Genomic DNA, 21,647 nt, shown 5'->3' on the forward strand with positions numbered 1-21,647 from the left:
AGAGACAGCAGTTGCTGTGAATTCCGTGTAGGAATCCTGAAAGAGCTGGGATTTGCACAGCTGTAAAACTGGGGCACAGAGTTCTGAATGGCCCCTTTGCTTTCTCCGTGAAAGAGGGACTTAAACAGATGGTGAGATACTCACAGAAGAATAGAATAAAAGGCAGATAACACACGGAGCACAGAGTGGGGCCTTTTGTGCAGGCTTCTCTGTTCTAATGAAGTGTTCATGAAGAACAAGTAGCCACAGATTGACTGCTAATGATTCCTGAATGATGGGGTCTCAGGTCATGACTAAAAGGTTCATTTACTGGGAATCTTTCTCTCTCTTCATGAAGCCGGGTGAAACGCAGCCACACAATCCGGCCTTTGTGATGGTGATTGCATCCTTCCATTCCCCGCCAAGCCTGCACCTTGGAGTTTCCCAGCTCCCTGAGCTGGCTCTGTGCTGGGGGAGGGGGGCAGGATGGAGCTTATTCAATGGTGAGGATCCAGCCCCTTCCCCTGGCCACGGGTCTGGGCTTTCCTGAGGCCTGAGGCCCACAGGCTTGAACTGGGAGGGAAGGGGAGGGAGTGACAGGAAACGGAAGAGGAAAATGTACAACACAGGAACAGGAGGAGGCCGTTCAGCTCCTCGAGCCTGTTCCACCATTCAATCAGATCACGGCTGATCTGTATCTTAACTCCATTTACCCGCCTTGGTTCTGTAACCCTTAATCCCCTCACCCAACAAAAATCCATCGATCTCAGTTTTGAAATTTCCAATTGACCCCCGGCCTCAACAGCTTTTTGGGGGAGAGAGTTCCAGATTCCCACTCCCCTTTGTGTGAGGAAGTGCTTCCCGACATCACCCCTGAACGGCCTGGCTCTAATTTTAAGGTTCTGCCCCCTTGTTCTGGACTCCCCCCACCAGAGGAAATAGTTTCTCTCCATCGACCCTATCGAATCCTTTAATCATCTCAAACCCCTCGATTAGATCACCCCTTAATCTTCTACACTCGAGGGAATACAAGCCCAGTCTGTGCGACCTGTCCTCGTAATTTAACCCTTTTAGCCCCGGTATCATTCTGGTGAATCTGCCCTGCCCCCCCTCCAAGGCCAATCGATCCTTCCTGAGGGGCGGTGGATATCACTGGTGCATAAAATAATAAACAAGACGTAGTTAGAGGGAGGGAGACAGGAGAGAGAGAGAGAGAGAGAGAGTAAGGTAGGAAACGGGGAGTGAGGGCGAGCGAGGGAGGGAGTGAGGTTGGAGAGAGGGAGTGAGGGAGAGCGACAGAGGGAGGGGAGGGAGCCAGAGTGAGAGAGAAAGATGGAGAGAGAGAAACAGAGAAAGAGGGAGGAAGAGGAAGATGGAGGGAGGGAGGGGTGGAAAGGTTTGTTGTTGGGCGAGAGGGTGAGGGATATGAACAGTGTTTCTGGGCTGCCCCCCACGTGTTGACCTCTGACCTTTCCTCTTCCGCCAGGACATGCGGCCAACTTCTCCCATCAGCCCTCAGACCAGGTGGTGGTGACCGGCCAATCAGTGACGCTGCCCTGTGTGGTGACCGGGTACTGGGGCAACGTCCAGTGGACCAAGGATGGGCTGGCACTCGGAGCGGAGCGAGATCTCCCGGGTAGGTGAGGGGTCGAAGGTCAGGGAGCAGGGCACCAGGTGAGGGGTCGTCGAGGGTCAGGGAGCAGGGAACCAAGTGAGGTGGCGAAGGTCAGTGTGCGGGGCACCAGGTGAGGGTCCAAGGGTCAGGGAACAGGGCACCAGGTGAGGGTCCAAGGGTCAGGGAACAGGGCACCAGGTAAGGGGTCGAGTGTCAGAGTGCAGGGCACCAGGTGAGAGGTCGAGGGTCAGACTGCAGGGCACTAGGTGAGGGGTCGAGGGTCAGAGAGCAGGGCACCAGGTGAGGGTCGAGGATCAGGGAACAGGGCACCAGGTGAGGGTCGAGGATCAGGGAGCAGGGCACCAGGTGAGGGGTCGAGGGTCAGAGTGCAGGGCACCAGGTGAGGGGTCGAGGGTCAGAGTGCAGGGCACCAGGTGAGGGTCGAGGATCAGGGAGCAGGGCACCAGGTGAGGGGTCGAGGGTCAGAGTGCAGGGCACCAGGTGAGGGTTCGAGGGTCAGAGTGCAGGGCACCAGGTGAGGGGTCGAGGATCAGGGAGCAGGGCACCAGGTGAGGGTCGAGGATCAGGGAGCAGGGCACCAGGTGAGGGGTCGAGGGTCAGAGTGCAGGGCACCAGGTGAGGGGCGAGGGTCAGGGAGTAGGGCACCAGGTGAGGGGTCGAGGGTCAGGGAGCAGGTCCCCAGTGTGCGAGGCCTGATGGGTCTCTAACTCCCTGTTTCCTGACCCAGGCTGGTCCCGATATTCTGTCAGTGGACAGCTGAGTGTTGGTGAACACAATCTGCGAATCGAATCAGTCCAGATCGAAGATGATGCTGTTTACGAATGTCAGGCCACGCAGGTCGGGCTGAGGTCACGGAGGGCAAGACTGACCATTCTCGGTGAGTCGCACAGTTAGGTTTCAGGGTCACTCACTGTAACTGTACTGAGTCCCTGTTTATTCAGGGTGAGGGTCACTCACTGTAACTGTACTGAGTCCCTGTTTATTCAGGGTAAGGGTCACTCACTGTAACTGTACTGAGTCCCTGTTTATTCAGGGTGAGTGTCACTCACTAACTGTACAGAGTCACTGTTTATTCAGGGTAAGGGTCACTCACTGTGTAACTGTACAGAGTCCCTGTTTATTCAGGGTGAGGGTCACTCACTGTAACTGTACAGAGTCACTGTTTATTCAGGGTGAGGGTCACTCACTGTAACTGTACTGAGTCACTGTTTATTCAGGGTGAGGGTCACTCACTGTGTAACTGTACAGAGTCCCTGTTTATTCAGGGTGAGGGTCACTCACTGTGTAACTGTACAGAGTCCCTGTTTATTCAGGGTGAGGGTCACTCACTGTGTAACTGTACAGAGTCCCTGTTTATTCAGGGTGAGGGTCACTCACTGTGTAACTGTACAGAGTCCCTGTTTATTCAGGGTAAGGGTTACTCGCTGTGTAACTGTACAGAGTCCCTGTTTATTCAGGGTGAGGGTCACTCACTGTGTAACTGTACAGAGTCCCTGTTTATTCAGGGTGAGGGTCACTCACTGTGTAACTGTACAGAGTCCCTGTTTATTCAGGGTAAGGATTTGGTGTTGTCTCAATGTATTTTGATTGATTTTAATTATCTCCATGTGCTCTGGCCTCCTCCAGTTCCACCTGACAGCCCAGTAATTGAGGATGGTCCTGTCATTAAGCTGAGCGCTCGAGCCCTCTATAACCTGACCTGCCGGGTGAGTGGGGCTAAACCTGCAGTCGGAATCAGATGGTACAAGGATGGAGAGCTCCAAACACCCACACTCTACTCTAAGGTGAGGCTCTCACAAACCTTCTCCTTCTCCTTCCCTATGGGATGGATCTCGGGTATTGGGAGGGTGTGGAGATTGGGGGCAATTTCAGAGCAGGCTGCACCCCTAAACCCACCTTCCCCGCGCGTCCATATTGTCCACTCATTGTGGCCAATCCCGCTTACGTCATTCCCAGACTTGGGACTTGGTCAACATGGAGTGCAAAGGATTCCCTGGAGATCTCTGGGGTCCTGGGTCCCTGGGACAGGGGGCCCATTTAAAATTGGAAAGGTGCTCCCCACCCCCCCCCAATCTGGGCCCCCCTCCATGGGCCCCTCTCCCCCCAGCGCGCACTCACAAACTCCTAGATTTGCCATGCGGGAAGAGGCCTCTCTTTGGGTTGGAATTGTCACACCACAGACAGACCCCCGGGTGAACTCCCTGATCCGGAGCGGGGGGATGGAGTTCGGGTGTAGCTCGCGGACTGGAACGATGTCTCCCCCACTCCAGTTCCCCCCCTGCTCCCCCACTAAAGGTCTCGTGAGAAAATTCTGCCACAGGGTGGTAAGGGTTACGAGCAATCTTTGGAGCTGGCAATTCATTCTTCCAGATGTGCCCAGTGCCAGATGTGCCTTCCTCTATCTCCAGGACCATCACCATCCAGGACAACTCTACAACCACCTGACTGGATCAGGTTTCATCTGGTCCATTGGGATTGTGTCCAGTGGGAGTGAATGGGAAGGGGTTTGGTCCGTTGGGATTGTGTCCAGTGGGAGTGAATGGGAAGGGGTTTGGTCCATTGGGATTGTGTCCAGTGGGAGTGAATGGGAAGGGGTTTGGTCCATTGGGATTGTGTCCAGTGGGAGTGAATGGGAAGGGGTTTGGTCCGTTGGGATTGTGTTCAGCGGGAGTGAATGGGAAGGGGTTTGGTCCGTTGGGATTGTGTCCAGTGGGAGTGAATGGGAAGGGGTTTGGTCCGTTGGGATTGTGTCCAGTGGGAGTGAATGGGAAGGGGTTTGGTCCGTTGGGATTGTGTCCAGTGGGAGTGAATGGGAAGGGGTTTGGTCCGTTGGGATTGTGTCCAGTGGGAGTGAATGGGAGGGGGTTTGGTCCATTGGGATTGTGTCCAGTGGGAGTGAATGGGAAGGGGTTTGGTCCGTTGGGATTGTGTTCAGCGGGAGTGAACGGGAAGGGGTTTGGTCCATTGGGATTGTGTTCAGCGGGAGTGAATGGGAAGGGGTTTGGTCCGTTGGGATTGTGTCCAGTGGGAGTGAATGGGAAGGGGTTTGGTCCGTTGGGATTGTGTCCAGTGGGAGTGAATGGGAAGGGGTTTGTTCCGTTGGGATTGTGTCCAGTGGGAGTGAATGGGAGGGGGTTTGGTCCATTGGGATTGTGTCCGGTGGGAGTGAATGGGAGGGGGTTTGGTCCATTGGGATTGTGTCCAGCGGGAGTGAATGGGAGGGGGTTTGGTCCATTGGGATTGTGTCCGGTGGGAGTGAATGGGAAGGGGTTTGGTCCATTGGGATTGTGTCCGGTGGGAGTGAATGGGAGGGGGTTTGGTCCATTGGGATTGTGTCCGGTGGGAGTGAATGGGAGGGGGTTTGGTCCATTGGGATTGTGTCCGGTGGGAGTGAATGGAAAGGGGTTTGATCCATTGGGATTGTGTTCAGCGGGAGTGAATGGGAGGGGGTTTGGTCTATTGGGATTGTGTCCGGTGGGAGTGAATGGGAAGGGGTTTGGTCCATTGGGATTCTGTGTTTGGGCTACAAGTGAGCATCAGACTGTTTTATGTGGGCCCTGTAAAGGCCTGTGTTGTAGCCGAGAGTGGGGTCTGAGGTTTCAGATTTAAATCCTTGCTTCGAATGATTGTGGATTTTTCTCCGCAGGGTTTAATGGATGATGGAAAGAGAGAGACTTCCACTAGCATTCTCACTATCAGCCCAGACAGTAAGGACACGGGCAGTGTTTACACCTGCCGGGTCAGTAACCAGGCAACACCAGCCGGGAAACAGGTGTCCACAACACTCAATGTCCAGTGTGAGTACCAGGGAACCAGGAGTACACCTGGTCTGTAATATACTCACCCCACTGTCCACTGTACACCTGGTCTGTAATATACTCACCCCACTGTACACTGTACACCTGGTCTGTAATATACTCACCCCACTGTACACTGTACACCTGGTCTGTAATATACTCACCCCACTGTACACTGTACACCTGGTCTGTAATATACTCACCCCACTGTACACTGTACACCTGGTCTGTAATATACTCACCCCACTGTACACTGTACACCTGGTCTGTAATATACTCACCCCACTGTACACTGTACACCTGGTCTGTAATGTACTCACCCCACTGTACACTGTACACCTGGTCTGTAATATACTCACCCCACTGTACACTGTACACCTGGTCTGTAATATACTCACCCCACTGTACACTGTACACCTGGTCTGTAATATACTCACCCCACTGTACACTGTACACCTGGTCTGTAATATACTCACCCCACTGTACACTGTACACCTGGTCTGTAATATACTCACCCCACTGTACACTGTACACCTGGTCTGTAATATACTCACCCCACTGTCCACTGTACACCTGGTCTGTAATATACTCACCCCACTGTACACTGTACACCTGGTCTGTAATATACTCACCCCACTGTACACTGTACACCTGGTCTGTAATGTACTCACCCCACTGTACACTGTACACCTGGTCTGTAATATACTCATCCCACTGTACACTGAACACCTGGTCTGTAATATACTCACCCCACTCTACACTGTACACCTGGTCTGTAATATACTCACCCCACTGTACACTGTACACCTGGTCTGTAATGTACTCACCCCACTGTACACTGTACACCTGGTCTGTAATGTACTCACCCCACTGTACACTGTACACCTGGTCTGTAATATACTCACACCACTGTACACTGTACACCTGGTCTGTAATATACTCACCCCACTGTACACTGTACACCTGGTCTGTAATATACTCACCCCACTGTTCACTGTACACCTGGTCTGTAATATACTCATCCCACTGTACACTGTACACCTGGTCTGTAATATACTCACCCCACTGTACACTGTACACCTGGTCTGTAATATACTCACCCCACTGTACACTGTACACCGGGTGCGTAATATACTCACCCCACTGTACACCTGGTCTGTAATATACTCACCCCACTGTACACTGTACACCCGGTCTGTAATATACTCATCCCACTGTACACTGTACACCCGGTCTGTAATATACTCATCCCACTGTACACTGTACACCCGGTCTGTAATATACTCACCCCACTGTACACCTGGTCTGTAATATACTCACCCCACTGTTCACTGTACACCTGGTCTGTAATATACTCATCCCACTGTACACTGTACACCTGGTCTGTAATATACTCATCCCACTGTACACTGTACACCTGGTCTGTAATATACTCACCCCACTGTACACCTGGTCTGTAATATACTCACCCCACTGTTCACTGTACACCTGGTCTGTAATATACTCATCCCACTGTACACTGTACACCTGGTCTGTAATATACTCACCCCACTGTACACTGTACACCGGGTCTGTAATATACTCACCCCACTGCACACCTGGTCTGTAATATACTCACCCCACTGTACACTGTACACCGGGTCTGTAATATACTCACCCAACTGCACACCTGGTCTGTAATATACTCACCCCACTGTACACCGGGTCTGTAATATACTCACCCCACTGTACACCGGGTCTGTAATATACTCACCCCACTGTACACTGTACAGCTGGTCTGTAATATACTCACCCCGCTGTACACTGTACAGCTGGTCTGTAATATACTCACCCCACTGTACACTGTACACCTGGTCTGTAATATACTCACCCCACTGTACACTGTACACCGGGTGCGTAATATACTCACCCCACTGTACACCTGGTCTGTAATATACTCACCCCACTGTTCACTGTACACCTGGTCTGTAATATACTCATCCCACTGTACACTGTACACCCGGTCTGTAATATACTCACCCCACTGTTCACTGTACACCTGGTCTGTAATATACTCACCCCACTGTACACTGTACAGCTGGTCTGTAATATACTCACCCCACTGTACACTGTACACCTGGTCTGTAATATACTCACCCCACTGTACACTGTACACCTGGTCTGTAATGTACTCACCCCACTGTACACTGTACACCTGGTCTGTAATATACTCACCCCACTGTACACTGTACACCGGGTGCGTAATATACTCACCCCACTGTACACCGGGTCTGTAATATACTCACCCCACTGTACACCGGGTCTGTAATATACTCACCCCACTGTACACTGTACAGCTGGTCTGTAATATACTCACCCCACTGTACACTGTACAGCTGGTCTGTAATATACTCACCCTCACTCTCGGTGAGGTCTGTACCACACCAGGCCGTACATCGACCCACTGGGCCACGGTGGATCTCAGGGTGCAAAGTCCAAACGGTGTTGCAGTAATTTCAGAAATTCACCGACACCGTGCGGCCAGAGACCGTTTTATGGTCGATGGGTTTGGTCGTATTTTATTGGCTCTTTCTCTTGACCAATCAGTGCTTGCACACTTTCATTTGTCCAATCACAGACCCCCCTGAGGTGACCCTCACAGTCCACCCGACTCCTGTCCTTGAAGGTGCAAAGGTCAAGTTCTGCTGCTCGGCCAAGGCCAATCCAGAGGTCATTTCCTATCGGTGAGTTGCTCAGTCCCACTGGGCCATTCCTGCCTCCGTCCATTCCCCCCACCCCTCAAAATCACTGACTCTCCCTGTGGGGGGGGGGGGGAGAGGGGGCGCGGGTTCCACATTGTACCTCCCCAGAGGGCCGTTCTCCATGGGTGAGCCCAGTGCTCGTCGACCGGGGAGGGCATCGCAACCAACTCCCATCCCATTGTCACGGGAGCGGTCGGGTAAAAGGTACAGAACCAAGGGAGCCGAGGTACAGATCGGCCATGATCGGATTGAATGGGTCAAAGGGCTGAATGGCCTCCTCCTGTTCCAATGTGTGGAGGATGGGGGCGGTGTTGGGGAGAGGGGAACCCGTGTGGGGTAAGGGGAGATTGTGTGAGGGAGGGCGATTGTGTGGGGGATTTAATGGGGGGGTTTAATGGGGATTGGGTTTAACGGAAAGTTTAACGGGGAAGGGGGTTTAATGGGGGAGTTTAACAGGGGGTTTAAGGGGGGAATTTAACGGGGGGGTTTAACAGGGGTTTAATGGGGGGGGGTTAAACGGGGGAGGGGTTACGAGAGGCCTCACTGCCCGGGATTGGTGCCCTGTTTGTTGTGGGCCTCCTGTTGGTCAATTGATGGTGTCGGAGATTGTGTTCTGACCCCACTCTCTCACTCCAATGTTCACTTTCTTTGTTCGATCAGGTGGGCGAAAGGCCAGAGGCCACTCGCTGCTGTGGCCGGGAGCAGTTTCGAGGCCGAGGTCGACCACACTTTCTTCACAGAGCCAGTGTCCTGCATGGTGACCAACGCAATCGGATCGACCAATGCCAGCTCCCTGGTGGACGTTCATTGTAAGCAGCCATGACGCTGAACTCATGAGTTCAAAGGTTAAATAGGCATGAGATAGCGGTTAAAGGGACCTCCCCAGATACAGGAGTGTGTGAGAGGGGTTAGAGGGACCTCCCCAGATACAGGAGTGTGAGAGAGGGGTTAAAGGGACCTCCCCAGATACAGGAGTGTGAGAGAGAGGGGGTTAGAGAGACCTCCCCAGATACAGGAGTGTGAGAGAGAGGGGGTTAGAGGGACCTCCCCAGATACAGGAGTGTGAGAGAGGGGTTAGAGGGACCTCCCCAGGTACAGGAGTGTGAGAGAGGGGTTAAAGGGACCTCCCCAGGTACAGGAGTGTGAGAGGGGAGTTAGAGGGACCTCCCCAGATACAGGAGTGTGAGAGGGGGGTTAGAGGGACCTCCCCAGATACAGGAGTGTGAGAGAGGGGTTAAAGGGACCTCCCCAGATACAGGAGTGTGAGAGAGAGGGGGTTAGAGAGACCTCCCCAGATACAGGAGTGTGAGAGAGAGGGGGTTAGAGGGACCTCCCCAGATACAGGAGTGTGAGAGAGGGGTTAGAGGGACCTCCCCAGGTACAGGAGTGTGAGAGAGGGGTTAAAGGGACCTCCCCAGGTACAGGAGTGTGAGAGGGGAGTTAGAGGGACCTCCCCAGATACAGGAGTGTGAGAGGGGGGTTAGAGGGACCTCCCCAGATACAGGAGTGTGTGAGAGAGGGGTTAGAGAGACCTCCCCAGATACAGGAGTGTGAGAGAGAGGGGTTAGAGGGACCTCCCCAGATACAGGAGTGTGTGAGAGAGGGGGTTAGAGGGACCTCCCCAGATACAGGAGTGTGAGAGAGGGGTTAGAGGGACCTCCCCAGATACAGGAGTGTGTGAGAGAGGGGTTAGAGGGACCTCCCCAGATACAGGAGTGTGTGAGAGAGGGGGTTAGAGGGACCTCCCCAGATACAGGAGTGTGTGAGAGAGAGGGTTAGAGGGACCTCCCCAGATACAGGAGTGTGAGAGAGGGGTTAGAGGGACCTCCCCAGGTACAGGAGTGTGAGAGAGAGAGGGTTAGAGAGACCTCCCCAGATACAGGAGTGTGAGAGAGGGGGTTAGAGGGACCTCCCCAGATACAGGAGTGTGAGAGAGGGGTTAGAGGGACCTCCCCAGATACAGGAGTGTGAGAGAGAGGGGTTAGAGGGACCTCCCCAGATACAGGAGTGTGAGAGAGAGGGGTTAGAGGGACCTCCCCAGATACAGGAGTGTGAGAGAGGGGTTAGAGAGACCTCCCCAGGTACAGGAGTGTGAGAGAGAGAGGGGTTAGAGGGACCTTCCCAGGTACAGGAGTGTGAGAGAGAGGGGGTTAGAGAGACCTCCCCAGATACAGGAGTGTGAGAGAGAGGGGTTAGAGGGACCTCCCCAGATACAGGAGTGTGAGAGAGAGGGGTTAGAGAGACCTCCCCAGGTACAGGAGTGTGAGAGAGAGAGGGGTTAGAGGGACCTTCCCAGGTACAGGAGTGTGAGAGAGGGGGGGTTAGAGGGACCTCCCCAGATACAGGAAAAGGATTTAAGTCTTGGATGGACCCCAACTTCACAGAGAGCCAGAAATTGTTGAGGGTAAAAGGGAGATTTTGGCATGAAATGGGTCATAGCTGCTTGAGACATTGTCAGTGAGATGGGGAGATGGGCGAGGGTCGGTGAGGAGGCGGAGGGTCGGTGAGGAGGGGGAGGGTCGGGGAGGAGGGGGAGGGTCGGTGAGGAGGGGGAGGGTCCGTGGGATGGGGGAGGGTCGGGGAGGAGGGGGAGAGTCGGGGAGGAGGGGGAGGGTCGGGGAGGAGGGGGAGGGTCGGGGAGGAGGGGGAGGGTCGGGGAGGAGGGGGAGGGTCGGGGAGATGGGGGAGGGTCGGGGAGGAGGGGGAGGGTCGGGGAGGAGGGGGAGGGTCGGGGAGGAGGGGGAGGGTCGGGGAGATGGGGGAGGGTCGGTGAGGAGGGGGAGGGTCCGTGGGATGGGGGAGGGTCGGGGAGGAGGGGGAGGGTCGGGGAGATGGGGGAGGGTCGGTGAGGAGGCGGAGGGTCGGTGGGATGGGGGAGGGTCGGGGAGGAGGGGGAGGGTCGGGGAGGAGGGGGAGGGTCGGGGAGGAGGGGGAGGGTCGGGGAGGAGGGAGGAGACTGTGAGGGCGGGGAGGGGGAGGGTCGGGGAGGAGGGGGAGGGCGGGGAGGGCTTAGACTAAGTGACCCCGGGACTCGATGTCCAGGAACTAACTCTTTGGGTGATGTTTGCTCTGCAGTTGGTCCACGGCTGGTCACTGAACCTGAGCCGCTGATCGTGGATTTGGGGGTCGATGCTATCTTCTCCTGTGGCTGGGTCGGGAACCCACCGCCCACCCTCGCCTGGACCAAGAAGAGCTCGAGTGTGGTGAGTATCTCAATTATCGGATCGTTGGCTCTGTGAAAGATCCATCCCATTAGTCCCACTCCCCTGCTCTTTCCCCAGAGCCCCTGAAAATTTTCCCCCTTCAAGTATTTATCCAATTCCCCTTTTGAAAGTTATTATTGAATCTGCTCCCACCGCCCTCTCAGGCAGCGCATTCCAGATCATCACAACTCACTGCAGATTTCAGGGTCCAGGGGTTGGGGTCCAGGGTTCAAGGTCCATGATTCAGGGGTCAGGGTCCGGGGTTCGGGGTTCAGGGTCCAGAGGTCGGGTTTCGGGGTTCAGGGTCCGGAGGTCGGGGTCCGGGGTTCGGGGTCCAGAGGTCGGGGTTCGGGGTCCAGAGGTCGGGGTCCGGGGTTCGGGGTCCAGAGGTCGGGGTTCGGGGTCCAGGGTCCAGGGTTCAAGATCCATGATTCAGGGGTTGGGGTCCGGGGTTTGGGGTTCAGGGTCCAGAGGTCGGGGTTCAGGGTCCAGAGGTCAGGGTCCGGGGTTCGGGGTTCAGGGTCCAGGGTTCGGGGTTGGGGTCCAGGGTTCAAGGTCCATGATTCAGGGGTCGGGGTCCGGGGTTCGGGGTTCAGGGTCTAGGGTTCGGGGTTCAGGGTCCAGAGGTCGGGGTCCAGGGTTCGGGGTTCAGGGTCTAGGGCTTGGGGTTCAGGGTCCAGGGCTCGGGATCCAGGGTCCAGGGTTCGGGGCTCGGGGAATGGTTGCGAGCTGTCCTCGCCTCCTGGATATTAACAGTCTCCTCTCCGCAGGTCCTCAGCAATGGCGACTCCTTACATCTCAGGTCCGTCACCCAGGAGGATTCTGGGGTTTATATCTGCAAGGCCATCGTCCCGAGAATTGGGGTGGCAGAAAAGGAGGTCACCCTGATCGTGAATGGTAGGTGGCAGGGGGGGACTTTGGGGTTTACTGAAAGGCATTGCAGGGTGGGGGTCAGTGGGTCAGATACTGACCCCTCACCCATGGGGACCAGGGGTTAAATCCCCCCCCCACCAGAGAGAGGGGATGAAGAGTCTCCTCCCTCTGATGGAGACTGGGTGGGTCAGTGGGTCAGACATTGCTAACCTGGCCCGTGTCTGTTTCAGGCCCCCCCATCATCACTGCTGATCCGGTTGAGAGGGCCTTTCTTGGAGACAGCACCAGTCTCAAATGTTTCATCGGGAGCACTCCGTCCCCGGATAAAATCGTAAGTAGCAAGCAGAGCACATCCTGATAGGTCGGGGGGGGTGGGGGAAGCCTGCCCAGTGTGGTACTGAGCCACACAGACTAGAATAACACTCAGGGCCCAACACTGGGCAGAAACAGGGGGTAGGTGGGATTGAGGGTTAAAGGGAGAAGATGGGATTGAGGGAGATGGTGGGAAGGTGGGATTGAGGGAGATGGTGGGAAGGTGGGATTGAGGAAGATGGTGAGAAGGTGGGATTGAGGGAGATGGTGAGAAGGTGGGATTGAGGGAGATGTTGGGAAGGTCAGATTGAGGGAGATGGTGGGAAGGTGGGATTGAGGGAGATGGTGGGAGGGTGGGATTGAGGGAGATGGGGAGACGGTGGGATTGAGGGAGATGGTGAGAAGGTGGGATTGAGGGAGGTGGTGAGAAGGTGGGATTGAGGGAGATGTTGGGAAGGTGGGATTGAGGGAGGTATTGGGAAGGTGGGATTGAGGGAGGTGTTGGGAACATGGGATTGAGGGAGGTGTTGAGAAGGTGGGATTGAGGGAGGTGGTGAGAAGGTGGGATTGAGGGAGATGGTGGGATTGAGGGAGATGGTGGGAAGGTGGGATTGAGGGAGATGGTGAGAAGGTGAGATTGAAGTTATGGTGAGAAGGTGGGATTGAGGGAGATGTTGGGAAGGTCAGATTGAGGGAGATGGTGGGAAGGTGGGATTGAGGGAGATGGTGAGAAGGTGGGATTGAGGGAGATGGGGAGACGGTGGGATTGAGGGAGATGGTGAGAAGGTGGGATTGAGGGAGGTATTGGGAAGGTGGGATTGAGGGAGGTGTTGGGAACGTGGGATTGAGGGAGGTGTTGAGAAGGTGGGATTGAGGGAGGTGGTGAGAAGGTGGGATTGAGGGAGATGGTGGGATTGAGGGAGATGGTGGGAAGTTGGGATTGAGGGAGGTGGTGAGAAGGTGGGATTGAGGGAGATGGTGAGAAGGTGGGATTGAGGGAGATGGTGAGAAGGTGGGATTGAGGGAGATGGTGAGAAGGTGGGATTGAGGGAGATGGTGGGATTGAGGGAGATGGTGGGAAGGTGGGATTGAGGGAGGTGGTGAGAAGGTGGGATTGAGGGAGATGGTGAGAAGGTGGGATTGAGGGAGATGTTGGGAAGGTGGGATTGAGGGAGGTGGTGAGAACGTGGGATTGAGGGAGATAGTGAGAAGGTGGGATTGAGGGAGATGGTGAGAAGGTGGGATTGAGGGAGGTGGTGAGAAGGTGGGATTGAGGGAGGTGGTGAGAAGGTGGGATTGAGGGAGGTGGTGAGAAGGTGGGATTGAGGGAGATGGTGAGAAGGTGGGATTGAGGGAGATGGTGGGAAGGTGGGATTGAGGGAGGTGGTGAGAACGTGGGATTGAGGGAGATAGTGAGAAGGTGGGATTGAGGGAGATGGTGAGAAGGTGGGATTGAGGGAGGTGGTGAGAAGGTGGGATTGAGGGAGGTGGTGAGAAGGTGGGATTGAGGGAGATGGTGAGAAGGTGGGATTGAGGGAGATGGTGAGAAGGTGGGATTGAGGGAGATGGTGAGAAGGTGGGATTGAGGGAGATGGTGGGATTGAGGGAGATGGTGGGAAGGTGGGATTGAGGGAGGTGGTGAGAAGGTGGGATTGAGGGAGATGGTGAGAAGGTGGGATTGAGGGAGATGTTGGGAGGGTGGGATTGAGGGAGATGTTGGGAGGGTGGGTTTGAGGGAGATGGTGGGAGGGTGGGTTTGAGGGGTCTGATGTCCTCATTGTGTTGGGGAACACCCACTGACCTGTTTCTGGTGATGAAACACCTCAGGTGTGGTCGTGGAGAGAGAATGTTCTAGAATCGGGCTCCTACGACCGTTACAACGTGGAGACGGTCACCTCAGACCAGGGCACTGTGTCCACATTGACCATCCAGAGCTTGACCAAAGGAGACTTCCAGCCCGTCTACAACTGCACCGCATGGAATCGTTTCGGATTCACGACCCTGGTCATCGGTCTGAAAGAGAGCGGTAAGGAACCTTCCGGAATAAATTCCGGCCATGCTTGTGTTCTGATTAGGAGAGATGCACAACACGGTCAATCAGCCACTGAGTTTCTGTCGTTGTGTCCCCACAGAGGTCCTGCAGTTGGGGTACATTGTCGGGGCTGCGATCGGGGCCGCAGTTCTGCTCATCTTCCTCGTCACGCTCGTTTCCATCTGCAGTCAGAGGTCAAGGAAAGGTAAGGTCAAAGGTCATAACACCCTCAAGTTGTCCTGGTAAAAACCCAGCCCAGTGGAGCGGAGGTTCAGGCACCGTCCCCTCACCCTCTGGGACTTGGGGTCAAAGCCGGCCCCAGACAGAGGGGATGAAGGGGCTCGTCTCTCTGACGGGACAGTGTAGAGGGAGCTTCACTCTGTATTTAACCCTGTACCTGCCCTGGGAGTGTTTGATGGGACAGTGTAGAGTGAGCTTCACTCTGTATCTAACCCTGTACCTGCCCTGGGAGTGTTTGATGGGACAGTGTAGAGGGAGCTTTACTCTGTATCTAACCCTGTACCTGCCCTGGGAGTGTTTGATGGGACAGTGTAGAGGGAGCTTTACTCTGTATCTAACCCTGTACCTGCCCTGGGAGTGTTTGACGGGACAGTGTGGAGGGAGCTTTACTCTGTATCTAACCCTGTACCTGCCCTGGGAGTGTTTGACGGGACAGTGTAGAGGGAGCTTTACTCTGTATCTAACCCTGTACCTGCCCTGGGAGTGTTTGATGGGACAGTGTAGAGGGAGCTTTACTCTGTATCTAACCCTGTACCTGCCCTGGGAGTGTTTGACGGGACAGTGTGGAGGGAGCTTTACTCTGTATCTAACCCTGTACCTGCCCTGGGAGTGTTTGACGGGACAGTGTAGAGGGAGCTTTACTCTGTATCTAACCCTGTACCTGACCCTGGGAGTGTTTGATGGGACAGTGTAGAGGGAGCTTTACTCTGTATCTAACCCTGTACCTGCCCTGGGAGTGTTTGATGGGACAGTGCAGAGGGAGCTTCACTCTGTATCTAACCCTGTACCTGACCCTGGGAGTGTTTGATGGGACAGTGTAGAGGGAGCTTTACTCTGTATCTAACCCTGTACCTGCCCTGGGAGTGTTTGATGGGACAGTGTAGAGGGAGCTTTACTCTGTATCTAACCCTGTACCTGCCCTGGGAGTGTTTGATGGGACAGTGTGGAGGGAGCTTTACTCTGTATCTAACCCTGTACCTGACCCTGGGAGTGTTTGATGGGACATTGTAGAGGGAGCTTTACTCTGTATCTAACCCTGTGCCTGCCCTGGGAGTGTTTGATGGGACAGTGTGGAGGGAGCTTTACTCTGTATCTCACCCTGTACCTGCCCTGGGAATGTTTGATGGGACAGTGTGGAGTGAGCTTTACTCTGTATCTAACCCTGTGCCTGCCCTGGGAGTGTTTGATGGGACAGTGTAGAGGGAGCTTTACTCTGTATCTAACCCTGTACCTGACCCTGGGAGTGTTTGATGGGACATTGTAGAGGGAGCTTTACTCTGTATCCAACCCTGTGCCTGCCCTGGGAGTGTTTGATGGGACAGTGTGGAGGGAGCTTTACTCTGTATCTAACCCTGTACCTGCCCCGGGAGTGTTTGATGGGACAGTGTGGAGGGAGCTTTACTCTGTATCTAACCCTGTGCCTGCCCTGGGAGTGTTTGATGGGACAGTGTAGAGGGAGCTTTACTCTGTGTCTAACCCTGTACCTGCCCTGGGAGTGTTTGATGGGACAGTGTGGAGTGAGCTTTACTCTGTATCTAACCCTGTGCCTGCCCTGGGAGTGTTTGACGGGACAGTGTAGAGGGAGCTTTACTCTGTATCTAACCCTGTACCTGCCCTGGGAGTGTTTGATGGGACAGTGTGGAGTGAGCTTTACTCTGTATCTAACCCTGTGCCTGCCCTGGGAGTGTTTGATGGGACAGTGTAGAGGGAGCTTTACTCTGTATCTAACCCTGTACCTGCCCTGGGAGTGTTTGACGGGACAGTGTAGAGGGAGCTTTACTCTGTATCTAACCCTGTACCTGCCCTGGGAGTGTTTGACGGGACAGTGTAGAGGGAGCTTTACTCTGTATCTAACCCTGTACCTGCCCTGGGAGTGTTTGATGGGACAGTGTGGAGTGAGCTTTACTCTGTATCTAACCCTGTGCCTGCCCTGGGAGTGTTTGATGGGACAGTGTAGAGGGAGCTTTACTCTGTATCTAACCCTGTACCTGACCCTGGGAGTGTTTGATGGGACAGTGTGGAGTGAGCTTTACTCTGTATCTAACCCTGTGCCTGCCCTGGGAGTGTTTGATGGGACAGTGTAGAGGGAGCTTTACTCTGTATCTAACCCTGTACCTGCCCTGGGAGTGTTTGACGGGACAGTGTAGAGGGAGCTTTACTCTGTATCTAACCCACTCAGTTTTCCGGGTTTTGGTGGTGATCCCAGATGTCCTGCCCATCACACACTCCTCACCCTTAGATGAACCGATCCTGCAGGAATCCATCGCCCATCTCTCGGACTCTGTCTGTTGCAGCTGAAAAAGGGGTCCGCCTGTCCAAGAGCGACATCCGTGTTCAAATTGTCCACAGCGACCACATCACAACTCGGGGAGAAGAGGAGGAGACAAAGGATCCCATGGTAAACTCTCAGTGTGTCCAGTGGGAGTGAATGGGAAGGGGTTTGGTCCATTGGGATTGTGTCCAGTGGGAGTGAATGGGAAGGGGATTGGTCCATTGGGATTGTGTCCAGTGGGAGTGAATGGGAAGGGGATTGGTCCATTGGGATTGTGTCCAGTGGGAGTGAATGAGAAGGGGTTTGGTCCATTGGGATTGTCTCCAGTGGGAGTGAATGGGAAGGGGATTGGTCCATTGGGATTGTGTCCAGTGGGAGTGAATGGGAAGGGGTCGGGTCCATTGGGATTGTGTCCGGTGGGAGTGAATGGGAAGTGGATTGGTCCATTGGGATTGTGTACAGTGGGAGTGAATGGGAAGGGGTTTGGTCCATTGGGATTGTGTCCAGTGGGAGTGAATGGGAAGGGGATTGGTCTATTGGGATTGTGTCCAGTGGGAGTGAATGGGAAGGGGATTGGTCCATTGGGATTGTGTCTAATGGGAAGTCAGTTTGCTGCAATCTGCATCGTCTCATTTCAGGCCACAAAGAGTGAATCGTCAGGCCGGTCTCAGACAGAGAACAGTGAGCTGCTGGAGGAGGAAGAGGAAGAGGAAGATGGTCAGGAGATGAAGGTGGGTTAATACCATCACTCACATGCGATGGTGAGAGGTGCAGTTTATCAGCCTGGGAATCGTCCTCGTCCACCGACTGCTCGTTCAGTCCAGGCACCAAGTGGACGAGGGAGCCCCCGGCTACTCCAGACGGAGCAGGGAGTCCTGCCTCACACACCGTCACACGGCGACAGATTCCAACTCCCACCGGCCAGCCCTCCGTCTGGGTCACTGAGGGACTGAAGGGGGGGCTGGGGAATCCCATCCCCCGGTGCCCCTGGAGAGTGGGCTGGGGAACCCCATCCCCCGGTGCCCCTGGAGAGTGGGCTGGGGAACCCCATCCCCCATCCCCCATTGCCCCTGGAGAGTGGGCTGGGGAATCCCATCCCCCGGTGCCCCTGGAGAGTGGGCTGGGGAACCCCATCCCCCATCCCCCATTGCCCCTGGAGAGTGGGCTGGGGAATCCCATCCCCCGGTGCCCCTGGAGAGTGGGCTGGGGAATCCCATCCCCCGGTGCCCCTGGAGAGTGGGCTGGGGAACCCCATCCCCCGGTGCCCCTGGAGAGTGGGCTGGGGAACCCCATCCCCCGGTGCCCCTGGAGAGTGGGCTGGGGAACCCCATCCCCCGGTGCCCCTGGAGAGTGGGCTGGGGAATCCCATCCCCCGGTGCCCCTGGAGAGTGGGCTGGGGAACCCCATCCCCCGGTGCCCCTGGAGAGTGGGCTGGGGAACCCCATCCTCCATTGACCCTGGAGAGTGGGCTGGGGAACCCCATCCCCCGGTGCCCCTGGAGAGTGGGCTGGGGAACCCCATCCCCCGGTGCCCCTGGAGAGTGGGCTGGGGAACCCCATCCCCCGGTGCCCCTGGAGAGTGGGCTGGGGAACCCCATCCCCCGGTGCCCCTGGAGAGTGGGCTGGGGACCCCATCCCCCATTGACCTTGGAGAGTGGGCTGGGGAACCCCATCCCCCATTGACCCTGGAGAGTGGGCTGGGGAACCCCATCCCCCATTGCCCCTGGAGAGTGGGCTGGGGAACCCCATCCCCCGGTGCCCCTGGAGAGTGGGCTGGGGAACCCCATCCCCCGGTGCCCCTGGAGAGTGGGCTGGGGAACCCCATCCCCCATTGACCCTGGAGAGTGGGCTGGGGAACCCCATCCCCCGGTGCCCCTGGAGAGTGGGCTGGGGAACCCCATCCCCCGGTGCCCCTGGAGAGTGGGCTGGGGAACCCCATCCCCCGGTGCCCCTGGAGAGTGGGCTGGGGAACCCCATCCCCCATTGACCCTGGAGAGTGGGCTGGGGAACCCCATCCCCCATTGCCCCTGGAGAGTGGGCTCGGGAACCCCATCCCCCAGTGCCCCTGGAGAGTGGGCTGTGGAACCCCATCCCCCATTGCCCCTGGAAGTGGGCTGGGGAACCCCATCCCCCATTGACCCTGGAGAGTGGGCTGGGGAACCCCATCCCCCATTGCCCCTGGAGAGTGGGCTGGGGAACCCCATCCCCCATTGACCCTGGAGAGTGGGCTGGGGAACCCCATCCCCCAGTGCCCCTGGAGAGTGGGCTGGGGAACCCCATCCCCCAGTGCCCCTGGAGAGTGGGCTGGGGAACCCCATCCCCCATTGCCCCTGGAGAGTGGGCTGGGGAACCCCATCCCCCATTGACCCTGGAGAGTGGGCTGGGGAACCCCATCCCCCATTGACCCTGGAGAGTGGGCTGGGGAACCCCATCCCCCATTGCCCCTGGAGAGTGGGCTGGGGAACCCCATCCCCCATTGCCCCTGGAGAGTGGGCTGGGGAACCCCATCCCCCAGTGCCCGTGGAGAGTGGGCTGGGGAACCCCATCCCCCAGTGCCCCTGGAGAGTGGGCTGGGGAACCCCAACCCCCAGTGCCCCTGGAGAGTGGGCTGGGGAACCCCATCCCGCAGTGCCCCTGGAGAGTGGGCTGGGGAACCCCATCCCCCGGTGCCCCTGGAGAGTGGGCTGTGGAACCCCATCCCCCGGTGCCCCTGGAGAGTGGGCTGGGGAACCCCATCCCCCAGTGCCCCTGGAGAGTGGGCTGGGGAGCCCCATCCCCCAGTGCCCCTGGAGAGTGGGCTGGGGAACCCCATCCCCCAGTGCCCCTGGAGAGTGGGCTGGGGAACCCCATCCCCCATTGCCCCTGGAGAGTGGGCTGGGGAACCCCATCCCCCATTGCCCCTGGAGAGTGGGCTGGGGAACCCCATCCCCCATTGCCCCTGGAGAGTGGGCTGGGGAACCCCATCCCCCGGTGCCCCTGGAGAGTGGGCTGTGGAACCCCAGGCTGGTGAGTGTGTCACACTGGTTGAGCATGGTGTCGTACCGGGCGAGGGTGGTCTCGGACCCGGCGAGGGTGGTCTCGGATCGGGCGAGGTCTGGGACCGGGCGAGGGTGGCCTCGGACCGGGCGAGGTTGGTCTCGGACCCGGCGAGGGTGGTCTCGGACCCGGCGAGGGTGGTCTCGGACCGGGCGAGGGTGGTCTCGGACCCGGCGAGGGTGGTCTCGGACCGGGCGAGGGTGGCCTCGGACCGGGCGTGGGTGGCCTCGGACCGGGCGAGGGTGGCCTCGGACCCGGCGAGGGTGGCCTCGGACCCGGCGAGGGTGGTCTCGGACCGGGCGAGGGTGGTCTCGGACCGGGCGAGGGTGGTCTCGGACCGGGCGAGTGGGATGCAGCGAATGGACGGTTTGTAAATCTGCCTCTACCCCTCCCACAGGACCCTACGAACGGATACTACAATGTCCGAGTGCAGGAGGACCATCACCTGCCTTCGAGAAGGGGCTTCTCCGAATACATTCCCACCGCCAGGCCTGCGTTTGACCATCGCGGACCCTCCCAATTGTCCCCTGGCCCTGGCTACAACCCCCTGAGCAGCCAGCACAAGGCGTACGACTACAGCCCCAGGTACCTGATCGGGGGCAGTGCCCAGCAGAGTTACGGACCCCACGATCGGGTGTACCCCCAAGAACCAGTGTACGGGACGCCATCCTTCCTCGCCCCCCAGTGTTCCAGGAGCTTCCGCACATTTATCAACCCAGCCATCTTCGAGAAGGCCGAGAGCTGCGACCAGGCCAGCAAACTCGCCAGCTCCGCCCGCTTCTCCTCTGCCTTTCCTCAGCTCTCGGATTACAGCCGCCCCTCCCAGCAACGGATGCAGACTCACGTGTGAGGCCGTTCCCCCTGGAGGATCGTTGCACAGACGGCAGACTCGATGGGCGGGAAGAGAGACCGCGGTTGGAGTTTCCGAGGGACCGTGCGTCTCGAGAGGGGAACAGGTCAATTCAAAACCACAGCCATCACCAAACCTCACAGCTTCCAGGACCATCCCTCAGAGGATGAGGAGATCTCACTCGGAGGCAGCTCGGGAGGCAGGACTGGATTGGTGCTGACACCAGGCCTCCAACCTCAAGGCCCGCAAGACGAGGTCTCAATTCAAAGTTTGGGGCCGGGCCGGGCCCTCCCTCCCTCCCTCTCTCCGGGCCTGGTCCGGGTCTGACTCGGGATAATGGACGGTGACAAACTATTGCTCGTCTCTTCCTCCCGCCCAGAACCAAAGTGACCGAAGCTCCGTGGTATTGGCCAACACTGACTGGGAGCAAGAACGGCCCATCTGATTGGCAGACAGATCTTTCCGACCCGGTGTCGGGTCTCCGACGGATTGGACAAGCCCCTGCGGCTTGGACATTTGGGAACTCCCATTGTGTTTGGGTGGTCAGGGGTTAGAGGGCACGGGTTGGAGGTCACGGTGACATTGTTTGAGACGAGGTGACTCTCCCACCACCCCTCACCCGGTGGCATCACTGCCCTCTGATACCTCACCTCACGGAGGCCCATTACAGAGATCTC

The 21,647-nt window shown here is 56.8% G+C and overlaps 1 protein-coding gene across 1 annotated transcript in view; it reads left to right on the forward strand.

Annotated features, from left to right (window-relative positions):
- The window catches only part of kirrel3l (kirre like nephrin family adhesion molecule 3, like), a 22,549-nt gene extending 1,485 nt beyond the window's left edge, over positions 1–21,064 (forward strand). The window contains exons 2-15 of the mRNA XM_067981600.1: positions 1,466–1,615; positions 2,343–2,492; positions 3,242–3,399; positions 5,262–5,412; positions 8,030–8,135; positions 8,814–8,962; positions 11,229–11,356; positions 12,127–12,253; positions 12,460–12,560; positions 14,369–14,567; positions 14,674–14,790; positions 17,108–17,211; positions 17,724–17,816; positions 20,518–21,064. Of these exons, the coding sequence (XP_067837701.1) occupies positions 1,466–1,615; positions 2,343–2,492; positions 3,242–3,399; positions 5,262–5,412; positions 8,030–8,135; positions 8,814–8,962; positions 11,229–11,356; positions 12,127–12,253; positions 12,460–12,560; positions 14,369–14,567; positions 14,674–14,790; positions 17,108–17,211; positions 17,724–17,816; positions 20,518–20,970 (2,186 nt within the window). The 3' untranslated portion in view covers positions 20,971–21,064. The remainder of the gene's footprint in view (positions 1–1,465; positions 1,616–2,342; positions 2,493–3,241; positions 3,400–5,261; positions 5,413–8,029; positions 8,136–8,813; positions 8,963–11,228; positions 11,357–12,126; positions 12,254–12,459; positions 12,561–14,368; positions 14,568–14,673; positions 14,791–17,107; positions 17,212–17,723; positions 17,817–20,517) is intronic.
- Positions 21,065–21,647: the final 583 nt, after the last annotated feature.

Source organism: Heptranchias perlo, unplaced genomic scaffold, assembly GCF_035084215.1.
Source record: "Heptranchias perlo isolate sHepPer1 unplaced genomic scaffold, sHepPer1.hap1 HAP1_SCAFFOLD_820, whole genome shotgun sequence".
Lineage (NCBI taxonomy): Eukaryota > Metazoa > Chordata > Chondrichthyes > Hexanchiformes > Hexanchidae > Heptranchias > Heptranchias perlo.